The 13,485-nt window shown below is 36.3% G+C and overlaps 1 protein-coding gene across 1 annotated transcript in view; it reads right to left on the minus strand.

The window, feature by feature from the left end:
• COG6 (component of oligomeric golgi complex 6) overlaps positions 1-13,485 on the minus strand; it is a 144,310-nt gene that overhangs the window by 36,201 nt on the left and 94,624 nt on the right. Inside the window, 3 exon segments of the mRNA XM_043997486.1 lie at positions 4,834-4,941; positions 5,896-6,063; positions 6,601-6,732. Of these exon segments, the coding sequence (XP_043853421.1) occupies positions 4,834-4,941; positions 5,896-6,063; positions 6,601-6,732 (408 nt within the window).

The following is a 13,485-nucleotide window of genomic DNA, read 5'->3' on the forward strand; positions in this document are numbered from 1 at the left end:
ATGGTGCAGAGTGAGTGTAAATAGCATTTGCTTCTGTTTTGGCCAGAAACCCTGAAAGCCTTTCTCTCCTGCCTATCCCTTCCTTTTCCATTCATTCATTCATTTATTTGTTTTGACTATTTATTTGTTTGACTAGGTAAAGGAGGCCACTCTTTGCCTAGCTTCTTACCTTTTTTTTTTTTTGAGGGGCAATGAGGGTTAAGTGAGTTGCCCAGGGTCACACAGCTAGTAAGTGTCAAGTGTCTGAGGCCGAATTTGAACTCAGGTCCTCCTGAATCCAGGGCTGGTGCTTTATCCATTGTACCACCTAGATGCCCCCTTACCTAGCCTTAATCACTAAATGGGCACTGTCTCAGGCAAATTGAGATCTGGGAAGGACCTTAAAGGTCAAGGTCTCCCACTGCATCCAGGGCCATCTCCAGTTATCCTAATGTACATCTTGTCACTGGACCCAGATGGTTCTGGAGCAGAGTGAGGCTAATGACTCTGCACAGACCTGCCTCACTTAAATCCAATTCATTGCAAGTCATGACATCACCTCTTCTTCGAGAACAAAGGACAAACAACAACAACATCTATGTACAAATGGCTCTGCAAATCTGGAACATAATCCTTCCTCAGCTCCCTGACACATGTACTTCATAGTTTCAGGCCATGGCTGGGGTCTGGGGCAAGCAGGTTGGGCTTTATTCAAGTCTGTCAGGAAGCAGCCCATTCGTAGCGCTATATGTTCAAAGAATATCATTTTGAACTTAGGGAATTTAGACACCTTTTGTATGGAGCAACAGTTCTCAATCTGGGCTCTATAGAAAGATTTCAGAAAGTCTATAAACTTGGACGAGAAAAAAAAGTTACATTTATGATTTCACTAAACTCTAATTGAAATTTAATTTTTCTGTCACTTATGAAGCTAGGCAAGAAGCCACAGTACTGGTTTGTCACCAACAGAAATCACAGGTGTTTTCATATCACTTTATAGTTGTAGATGTTGCAAAATATCATTTATTCCTATCACTACTTCAAAATTATTGAAATAATTCAAAATAATTGATCAATGGATCACATATGATTGGAGTCTTCCTAGTCTTCCCATCTTTAGATTGCATTTCAAAATAATTGGTTTTCTTTTCATTCCTTTGTATTTTATTTTACAAATTTAAAAATTATCCTGAGAAGGGGTCCATAGGCTTCACCAGGTTGCCAGAGGGGTCCATGACACAGAAAAGGTTAAGAACCCAGAATATGGGTTTGAATTTATTTGAATTCAACATTGAATATAGTAAAAATGTAAAATGAGAAAGAAGAAATAGCATATTTTAAGTAAAGGCTTGTTAGATGCCAGAAACACACAATCCCATTTATACATGCATAATGTGATCTTTCAAATTCCCACATTTATTTTGTATTTTTGGTAATTATTAAAGCAAGTCATATGTTAGTAAGTATAATTTATATTACAGACTTGCTTTATCTATTTAATTAATATCTTAGAATAACTGCATTTAATCAGCTAAAGTATCTGTTATAGGAGAAATAATCTACCTCCCATGAGTTATATTTAATTATATAATGTTATCTGTTATAAAATGCCACTTGTTTAAACTAATGAAAAATGGATTCCAATGAATAATTCAGGGAAACAAAGAATTTGGTTATATTTGCTTAAACTGTAACTTAAGACTGGTACCAATGTACCTCATTTAATTCAATAGATATGCTCCTAAAAAGTTACAATTAAAATATGTTTTGTAAATCATTATCATTTTCCTATTTACATAATTTTGGAATTGTTTTATTTTTATTTCTCATTTTCAATTAGATGTGGCTTTACTAAATTAGCTTTATCAAATTTTTAAGTCCCCAAACTCTCTATCAAGAAGTTAATGATTTGTAAATGAACATTAAAATGCACTAGTGGGGCTCCTATTTAAAGAAATCCTGAACCAGTACCTTTAGTAAAATAACAATCATTTTTAATTAGTCAATCGTCAGCCAAAAAATATTTACTAAATACTACGTTTTCAGCAGCAGGGGATACAAAGTTAGTAAAACGTGGTCTTATCTATAGGGACCTTATATTCTTGCTGGGGAGAAAATAACAAGCCTAAAGCAAAAGTGAACCATGCACAAAAATAAGTAATTAAATGCTAAATTGTATTATAGTGACATAAGAGTTCAGAGAAAATGGGGATCATAGAATCACAGAATTAAAGCTGAAAAGGACTCTGGAGTTTATTGATTCCAACCCCCTAATTTTACAGATGAGAAGTGAAGTGATTTGCACAACGATAGACAGGTAGTAAGCAGAAGAATGGGGAATTTGATTCCAAGGACCCTGTTTCTAAAAAAAGTGCTCTTCCACTATACCATGCTCTATGAGACTTCAGCAAAGAGTCTTTGTCAAAGAAAAGCTTTCTACATCTGAAATCAAAAGCTAGATCCTCACAGAATCAATCTGGTTGTATTGTCCTATGTTGTACACGAATTTTTAAAAAGCATTAGAAAATTGTACATTCACTATGAAAAACTGAAGGAAAGCTCATATTTATCACCAGAGAGTATGCAAACAGATTGTAAGGATCACTAAATCTAAGAAAAAAATTTTTTCATAATGCCCACAAAATTCAATATTCACAAAACCTTAAAATCTCCCAGGGAGGTGATGTTAATCATGCATTTTAAAAGTTTAAATAATGAAAATTCCAAAAGACTTTACTTGATTTGTGAACTTTATCTCTTCATAAAAACTTTTCTGCAAAACCAGAATTTCATATACAAAATTCTATTTTTTTATTGGCTTGCATCATAGAATTATTTCTACAGGCAAAAAAAAAACCCAATGGAATGGCTGCAAACTTTTGGTGAGGAAGTTAAGATGGGAGTCCAACTTAATATCATGCAACAAGTCTAACATATAGTAGGTATTCTATAAAATTCTTAAGAATTGGTTGACTAGCTGATTTTCTTTTATTTTATGTCACTAGTTATTTGAGTCAGATGAGGTCTTATACTAAAGACGAATCAAATCCATCAAAGATTCTGAGTCTCAGGGATGCAGAGGTTATAAACTGTTTTTGCTTCCAGGAACTCAGAAACTGGTAGCTGAGAGTTATGCTCCACATGTAGGGTATACTGACAACAGCAACAACTACTATTACTGCTACTGTTATTGACATTTGTATGGTGCTTTATGGTTTAAAAAGCACTTTATATACATGAGTTCACTGTCGCCTCACAAGAATCTTGTGAATTAAGTTGTAGGGATATTACAAGACCCATTTTATAGAGGAAGAAATTGAAGTTCATATGGATTAAATGGCCCATGTTCATAGAATCAGTTAACTGGCAGAGACAGGATTCAAAGCCAGGTCTTTTCAAGAAGAAAATTCTATTTACTCTGACATACTGCTTGGGTCTTCTTTCTTTCTCCCTTAATGCTGTATGCTTTGTTGATCTCAATAGTTCCAAAGGATACAATTATCATCTCTATGTAGAGAATTTCAAATCTTAGATATTTATATCGCTCTCTCCTGAGCTTTAATCTCATTGACTCTTGTTTACTTCATATTGTTTGGTTTGTAAGGCATCTCAAATTCAATATATCCGATACAGAACTCATTGTCTTTCCCCAAATTGTCCCTTTCCCCAACTTCCCTATTACTGCTGAAGGCATGCCTATCTTCTCAGTCAACCATCCCTCAAGCTTGGTGTCATACTCTTCCATTATTTTACCTAACTCCACTCATCCAATCTGGTTTTGGATTGTCTTTTCCTCCTTCCCAACATGTCAAACCCCGATGCAGGCCCTCATCACCTCATGGCTGGACTCTTGCAGTAACCTTCTAATTGGTGTCCTTGTCTCAATCTCTCTATTCCAGTCCAGCCTCTACTCAGGTGTCAAACAGATCACCTTCCAAAGGTGTAAGTCAGACTGTGCTTCCCTCCTGCCCCCTGCCCCACTCAAGTGGCTCCACATTAGCTACTCACAGAAACATAAAATCCTTTGTTTGGCATTTTAACATACATCATAGCCTAGCCCCTTCCTACCTTTCCAGTCCTCTTGCACTTACTCTCCTCCGTGTGTACCATTTACCAGCTCCATCTCCTAACTTGACTCCTGGAAAGTTCTTGCTCCTCACCTCCACCTCCCATGCTTTCTTGAAGTTTAAGCTCAAATCCCACTTTTGGCAAGAGGGCTTTCCCTATTTTCCACAATGCTAATGCTTTCCCTCTGGGATTACTTCCCACTTATATTGCATCTATCTTATAGTTATAAAGTTTGTGGCATATTATCTTCCTCTTTAGAAGGTGAGCAGCCTGAAGGTAGGGACTGGTGGGGTTTTTTTTTAGCTTTTCTTTGTATTGCTTGGTACAATGCCCGGCACACAGCAAACACTAAGGGCCACAAAAACAGAACACAAAATCATCAGTCTAGCATTTAAATTCCTCCCCAATAAGGCCCCAGTCTATCTTTGAAAGCTGATTATATGTCACTCCCTGTGATTTATATGAACTCTTTCCCAGCCAAACCCTCTTATTCACTGCTTACCACATGGGGATTGCAAAGGTCATACCACTAATATTAAGTTTGAGATCTAAGTCTAGAATCCAGATCTTCCTACTCCTATTCCAGTTCTCTATCTACTCTACCATACAACTTTTAATTCTTATTCTTTGCTTTCTCATTAAAAAAAAGGAGTGTCTAGAGTATGGGAGAAAAATTCTAGCTGACTACCCTATTACCAGACCCATTTAAAAAATCTCTATAATTAGGAAAATCAATGGCTCACTGTTTTCAACAAAATAGACAGTTGTTAACAACTATGCTCTTACCTGTTCCGGTTTATGTTGCTGTACAGCATTGTAGATATAACTCAGACCTGCTCTGGTTAATACGTAAGATGCTTGCTCATTTATAAGTGTATCCAAATGTGCTTCAATCTGAAACAAAGCAAAGAGGACACTATTTTTTAAAAAGGAAGGGGTTTGGTGGTAATTCTTTGAAAATGATTCAATCAATTGTCACTGATATGACTGATATGTCTACAGGGTGAAAATAGGCCATAGAAAAGTCAGTCTTCTTGTAGCACAGATAAAAACATTATATAGAAGGGTAGAGGAAATTTGTGTGCCAGAGGAAGGTCTTGGTTGGGCACTTTGCAGAAATGATCACTTTGCTGGATTTCTCCAGCTAGATGTTCTCTGACCTTTCAAACTCAAAAAAAGATTGTTGATGCTACTTTTGGACAGCTCTCGTGTTCCCAATATGAAGCAATATTTCTCCACAAAGTCTGTCCCTCCTCATAACTTCTCTCCTTCTGTTGGTGGAACTACTATCCTAATCACCCAGGCATTATCTTTAGCATTATCTTTGACTCCTTTTTTCCCCCTCAAGTATTATAGCCAAACAACTATCAAATGCTTCCAAGCCTAGAAGATCTTTCCCATAAGTTTTCTCTCTTCTATATAACAGTATATTTTACAATTTCATTTATTTTAAGCATCAGAGAAAAACTTAAGTGATAACCATTTGGTTTGCAGAACTAGTGTGAATGGTATAACAATTTCTAATGTTTTGCCTAACACTAGTTTGCACTTAGATAAAAATATATCTGCTCTTTCTAACACCTACCGTAGTAGCTCCAGATTTTGAGAAGTATATCACATTATTTACAGTTCAGAGACTGAAATCTACATACTGATTACCTCTGTGCAATCAGAGAAGTTCTATCTTCCATAGTAAGATCCTGATCAAATGTGGAAAATACTTTTTTCATCCACCCATCTCTAAGTTTGTGGCAGGTAAAAGGCTTATTAGCTTGAGAGTATTTAAAAACCCTTACTTGGGAGAAAAAAATCCATTACAATAAGAAATAATTTTAACATGAATTTTACCTGAAATTGTAGCATTTCTAGGCGTTTGTCAGTAAATTCAAAGAGTGCTAGTGTTGTCTTCATCATATACAGGGAGTTGACCATGAAAGTAGCCATGTCGGCTGTGCCTAAATTACTTGCAGATACAGTACACATCTGGAGTAAAGGATCCAAAACACATGATAAAACCTGAAAGTTGAAAAGGAAATAGAATTTGTACATTATTTGGTTCACAAGCAAGTTTCTATGCTCCTAGGTTGTGGGAATCCAGAGACAGTACTTCAGGATCAATAAACAGAGAAAGAAGGAAAAATATAGAAATTTGCAAGGAAAACGTCTAAAGGCATCATCCATGAACCTTAATATTTTTAAAAGTTAAATAGCTTGGGGCAGTTAGGTGGTGAAGTAGATAAAACACCGGCCCTGGATTCAGGATGACCTGAGTTCAAATCCAGACTCAGACACTTGACACTTACTAGCTGTGTGACCTTGGGCAAGTCACTTAACCCTCATTGCCCCACAAAAAAAACAAACAAAAGTTAAGTGGCTGTATGATCACTGAACAAACTTATCTTTCTAAAGTTGATAAACTGACTTATTGTAAAGAAAACCAAGTGACAGAAAGAGGTTGTTAAAATAATTTTGTTGTATACATGCCATTAAATCTTAAATAGAAGATGCAACAGAAGTGCAAAATTAATAATGAAATGTGAATTGGCAACACACCTGCACAAAATCTGCTTGACGAGCATCTAATGGCACAACTGAAGAGTCATGAGATGCCAAAACTTCACGCAATAATGCTAGCGTCTGGCTTAATGCAGAGCTTGGTCCAAGATCGGGTGGTGGGAGTTCAACCTAAAATATAAATTGCTAACCATTATATTTATTCAATAAATTTTAATGAACAAAAAGATACTAGTTCATGATAAAAATGCACAGACTCCTGACAAATTGCTGTCTTAATGTATCGATTCTATTGTTTATCCAAAATTTTATCAAAGCTATATATTTTGTAGTGAAATTTCCAATAATTAAAATGCCAACTTTTAGATATCTTTCTTTTATAGGTTACTGTGGCCAAAAAAGTTTCATTATCAGGCAGCCTACTAGTGATATGCCTCTCCATGACTGGTCAGCTTTGTGCTCCTGAGACAGGCTCAGTCTATTCACAAGGCCATATAGCCAATATGGAACTCTGAAGAAGAAAGGAGTAAAGGAAATCATTAAAGGACATTATGTAATGTCCTATTCCAGAAAGAGAAGATGAATTAGTGACATGGCAAGAGTGAGGAATGACAAATGAAAGACATCAGTGTTCTGCTGGTACCTTTATGATGTCAGGGGAAATTGAGGAAGGCCTCCACCATTTTAGGTGTACCCCTTTGGTGAATTCTTGGAAGGAAGAAAGACAGAGATGAAAGTCATACAGGACAGGCAAAAATGGATGAGCTGCAATCTGAATCTTTGGAAGGAACTCCTAAACGGATGGTATCACAGATTCATTCGAGTTTTTTAGTACTATTAGACTGACACAATAAACATGTTTTGAATTAAATTAAAAGCAATGATGATTTTTTATTGTTCAGTCTATTTCTTAAAGAATAACATAAAACATATTGACTTCCCCAAAATAAAAATATAATGAAAAAAAAAAAACAATTTCTATGAACTGCAGGCTGACATTTTATTTCTTTTTTACTGGGAAATGAAATGGTGTGCTATTTTTTTCTTTCAGCACAAAACACAAGAAAACACACAGCAGGTCATTTGGTAAGTGGGAGAGCCAAGTGCAAAAGCCAATTAGTGCTCATCAGGCTGAGATATACTCCTACCCCCACTTTAGCCCAACACACACATTCACAGATTACAGGGTCTAGGAGGCTGATCCTAGAACACAAGATGTGGGCCAGGAATGGACAATTAGAAGTAAATGCAAGTCATGTCCATTGAATATAGGCATTTGCTAGCTGGCAGGATGTTAGAATGTCCTAATGCCCTCTGGGGAGGAAATAAGAGCATATTAAAAACATGAATATTAATTGTGCAGTGTCATCAGTGTAATAGAATCCAGACCTTGGAATTAGTTAAAACTGAGATCTTAGATGAGTCCATAGAAGAGCTAACAACTTTGTTCCTGGTAGTGTAGGAGTACGCATTTTAAAAGATTAGGCACACTGAGAACACTAGAAAGAATTCAAGTTAATGCTGTAATTTGGGTATTAAAAACAAATGATCCCTACAAAGAAATTTACTCACAAGTAATGTTGGTCCCTGGCATGAGATAGTAGGAAGATCTATAACAGGGCTTCTTAAACCTTTTCCACTCTTGACTCATTTTTGCCTGATAAATTTTTATACAACCCCAGGTATAAATACACATAACCTTTTCCTGTCGTCAAATTTTTCACAACCCCCACATTCAGCTAGGTGACCCCATATGGGGTCATGACTTACAGTTTAAGAAGCTTTGGTCTATAATATTGGTCTTATATGACAAAGTATATACTAAAACACTTCTACACACACTCTTAGCTGGTCCTGCTTCTCCACTACTTTTAATAAGTGAAAGCTTATCATCTAGATTAATGCTGAGGAGGCTAGATGGCTAGATAGTTATAATTTGTTATAACTACACAGTTTCAGCAATTAAGACCCAAATTCAGACTGTAATTTTCATATCTTCTAAGTTACAAGATGTAAAATACTGGTACTTAGAAACAAAAAGCTCAGGGAATATCTCCATTTATGCCCAAATTTTCTGTTATTAACCAAAAGAGAATAATCATAGAAATTTTGTAGAGTGGTAGAAGAAAAGCATAATGGAATTTCATTTTATTCCTTGACTTAAAATGAAAACATGTTTTAAAAAATCTTACCAAAGTGAAAGCTTTGTATAAGTGATCCAGAAGATAATTACTACTTGAATGCAGCTCATCCAATAGACTGCCATCCTACAGATTGCCTCTATAGTTACATGCACTTATCACGTACATTTTATATTATAGGTATCAGTGTCTGTGTCTCCTCGCCCTGTTACACTATTTGGTATGAGGGTACAGACTGTCTTTTCTACATTCTTACTTTGCCACTGGGTGGCTCAGTAGATAGAGCTCTGGATCTATAGTCAAGAATCAGACCCGAATTCAAATCTAACCTCTGCTACCTAGTAACTCCGGGCAAGTCACTCAATATCATTTCCCTAAGTTTCCTCATTTGTAAAATGAGAGTAATAATGGTACCTGCATCTTAACAACTGTGGGATGATCAAATAAGATGATATTTGTAAAAAACATTTGAAAACCTTAAAGCACTATATAAATGTTAACTATTATCATAACTATGATATTACAATGATCTGCACAACATAGAACATTTATAAGTATTAACTGAATTAATGAATGAGGAATCAGGGAAAGATACATGGGAAGAGAGGTGGTATTTGAACTGGGTATTTAATGCATTGCATAGTGGAATTCCCGTCCTGGATCATAGCCTTGTCATGGCAGAAAGACTCGCAGAGCTCAATGAAACTATGGGCTATGCCATGCAGGATTCACTGAAATAAAACAGGTCATACTAGAGAGTTCTGACAAAAGACTATCCACTGGAGAAGGAAATGGCAAACCACACCAGTATCTTTACCAAGGAAACACTACAGACAACATTAAAATGCTAAAAGATATAAGATTGGAAGATGAGACCCTCAGGTCAGAAGACGTCCAACACATCAGTGGAGGAGAGAAGGGGCTGGTGTGCTATGGGTCATGACGAGTCAGACATGACTCAACTGAACAACAATATAGTGGAAAGAGTCTTACACTCAGAACCCAGTCTACACTGGGTTCACAACCTGGCTTTGTACAATTTACTTCCCCATTTAGACACTTGGTTTTGACACCTGCAAAATAGGGATATTAATACTCTAAAAATCTATCTCACAGGGTTATGTTGAAGAAAATGCTTTGTAAATCTTAAAATTAAATTCCAACAAGAAGGAAAGGAATGGAGATGACTAAAGAAATCAAAGTAGATACACAGGAAAGTCATCAACCAGATAAGTTGGTTTTTGAGTTGGGGAGGAAAGATGTATAGAAAAGAGAGGATATAGTGTGATTTTAAGAAAAATAATAACTATAATAAACAACTCTCCCGGCTCCCCCAATATTAATTCCATGTGCATGGAGGCCATCTGAGTCCTACTCAGATGCTTTATCATAGGGAGTAAGGTTACCTAGTGAAATTTTTTAAAGTTCTACTGATGTGCTTTTGGCTCTTTACGTTGGTCATTTCTAGACATACGTGTCCCCACATTCCTCCTCTCAGTGATCCTACCATTGTAACAAAGGGAAAAAATGGTTAAGCAAAACTAAAATAATAAGCAGCTTAATATCATAGGCAACATTCCACACCAGAGCCCACCACTCCAACCAAAGAAGGAAATTACATTTCTCCATCCCTTGCCTAGGGCAAAAGTTGGCCATTATAACCACACCTATTTCAGTTTTGTTCTATTGTTCTTCTTTATACAGTTGTATACACTGAACAATGAACACACTATTTCCTTCATTCTGCTTACTTGTCTCTAAACCACTTCATATAAATTTTCCCACATTTGTCCAAACATTCCATTGCATTCAAACAGCACGTTTATCCATTTTCCAACCAATGGGCCCCTATTTTGTTTGTAGTATTCTCCTGCCACAAAAACCAATGCTAGAATATCTGACTGAGATCTTAGGGGAGTTAGAGATGGTAGATGACAGAGTTTTCAAGCTTATATCCTAAAGTAGACCTACACTGATTATTTGCATGTATGTGTGTGTGTGTGTGTGTGTGTGTGTGTGTATGTATGTGTAGAAATAGCAACAAAGATGGCTTCCCAGATTCTCCTTTCCGTATATGAAAAGCCCTATTTCTGACAAGTATAGATGAGTTTTGACCACTTGTCCTTGCTTCTCATTGTTTATAAAAATACTGGTAGGTGGAAAAGATGTTGTTACCTCTGTATCCAGAGTTATGTTTTGGCATCTTTGAATACTGTTACTGGTTGAGGAGAAAATGAAAGGAGAAAAGGAACAGAAAGAGTCTGGCTCACCCCATGGCTCATTCTGTGAATGTACTAGACCAGTTCTCATAGAGGTACAGCTTTGCTCTCAGGCTCCTCACTGGACTCTTAAGAGACTTTCCCAGAGCCTAGGCACTCACACTTCTATACTGCTGGCCATTAGCTCCTAAAAGCAATGCTTGCTTATGACCTGAATATTTTTCATTTAACTCAACTTTACTGAACCAGTCTCCAAACTCTAGGAATCAAGTAAAAAGATTAACATTTACTTAGGGCCTTTTGCTCAGGACTTTGTATATTTGGGTGTCTTGAATCTATGAGATGGGTGAGCAGGCAATTACTGGATGGAACTGGCACTGGTATCAAATGGAGATCTGTATTTGTGTAAAAATTTTAATAAACATAAAAAGTAGAAGATATATCTTACAAGAAGCAATCATATTTTAATTTTTGTCACAATTTTCATTTTTTAAAGGCTATTCATTTTTTTTGTTGTTTGTTTGTTTTTTGGTGAGACAATTGGGGTTAAGTGACTTGCCAGGGTCACACAACTATTAAGTGTCAAGGGTCTGAGGCCGGATTTAAACCCAGGTCCTCCTGAATCCAAGGCCAATGCTCTATCCACTGCACCACCTAGCTGCCCCCAAGGTTATTCTTTTTGACACTCTTCCAATCCAATTAAAAAGTCTATATGAAAAGCACCTCTTCTTTTTTTCACTAGTGAGCTCTAGGATGGCTTGCATGTAATAAATTACATTTTCTTTATACTTAATAAGGCTAGAATCCTTTAAAAGGAAGTAAAGTTATTTATAAGAAATAGGGAAAAGGAGAAAGATGTAAGTAATTTGGAAAACAAAAATATCAAAATCTAAAGAAAGGGGCAGCTAGGTGGTGCAGTAGATAGAGCACCAGCCCTGGAGTCAGGAGTACCTGAGTTCAAATCTGGCCTCAGACACTTAACACTTACTAGCTGTGTGACCCTGGGCAAGTCACTTAACCCCAATTGCCTCACTTAAAGAAAAATCTAAAGAAAGCAAAAAAAGTTGGTAAAGAATTCAAAACTAGTATGAAGGGGCGGCTAGGTGGCACAGTGGGTAGAGCACTGGCCCTAGATTCAGGAGGACCTGAGTTCAAATCCTGCTTCAGACACTTAACACTTACTAGCTGTGTGACCCTGGCCAAGTCACTTAACCCCAATTGCCTCACCCCCCCCGCCCCCCAAAAAACCCCAAAACTAGTATGGACATGAGGTAGGCATGAAAACATTATTATAATCTATTGTTTTTCAAATTAAAGTAAAAAATATCCTGAAACTGGGTTCAATTCAACCAAGAGTAGCCTGTTCACAGTTTAATTAATACTCCTAATAAGCCATTTCCCATTCATTTTCATATGCCGCCCTAAGTTGTGATGTTAATTAATCCTGAATAAGTATTTACTTCAAATTGCTATCCCTTTTCTCTATATCTGTCTGCTTCATTCAATTAATGTATCATATATTTGTTATGCTTTGGTCATTTCATTTCTATGTAAAAAATATTTATGGAGTGCACGTTATGTTAAAACCATTGTATCAGCTGCTGTGGGGAAGACAAAGGTAAAAAGGACACTGATCCTGCCTTCTACAAACCTTACAATCTAGTGGGGCAAAGGGAAATGAGGTAGGGAAGTATAAGGAACATACAGAGTGCTATGACAGTTTAAAAGGGCCTAATTCTCAGGACAGAAATCAGGGAAAGATAGCATTTGGTTTGAGTCTTGCCAGATGAGCATGATATTAAAAATCAGAGATGATTAGGGGAAAGCATTAGCGTTGGAAAGCAGGGTATATCTCAGAAGAGCTGTAGTTAGTTCAGTCTGGCTAAGGACAGAGTATGTGAAAAGGAATAGAGCAATATGAGAGGAGGTAGAAACCTCAGTTTGTGTCAGGTTCAATGCAATTCAATAAACAATGGATATTTACTGTGTGTCTTTTGTGAGAGTTTCATTACCCTCATGGAGCAATAGTTTAGTGAGATTGAACTAGATCTTAAGTACCAGGTTAAAGATAAAACTGAAAAGATTTTAGTTGGGATATAGTAAGTTTCCATCACATTTATTTAATACTTTTTTCTATTATATCCTCATGGCTTCCAATCTACTTCTGTAGAATGATAATAAATAAACATTGTTTTTAGCCTCAATAAAGTTATTTTTAATCTACTGTGAAGTAGCCTGAAATATAGATGCTTCAAAAAAAAAATCTCATTTGGATATGCAAGTTTCACATGTGGGCTCTCTTTTTCTTTTTTTAGTACGGACTCTGTTTTATCATATCACTCATTTAGAGAAGCATTTGCTTCTCAATAGGTAAAGTAAAATGGATAAGGGAAGCTGATCTTCTTTATTCATTTTAAGAAAAACAGTATGGGCCTAATAAATTCATGCTTTGAATTTTATATTCCAGCACAAAGTTCAATTCTATATCCATTAGGAAAAAAGATTGAGGACTTCAATTTAATTGAAGATGTTCCTTCTAGTTAACAATGGAATATAAGGTGCTT

Source organism: Dromiciops gliroides, chromosome 3 (genome assembly GCF_019393635.1).
Source record: "Dromiciops gliroides isolate mDroGli1 chromosome 3, mDroGli1.pri, whole genome shotgun sequence".
Lineage (NCBI taxonomy): Eukaryota > Metazoa > Chordata > Mammalia > Microbiotheria > Microbiotheriidae > Dromiciops > Dromiciops gliroides.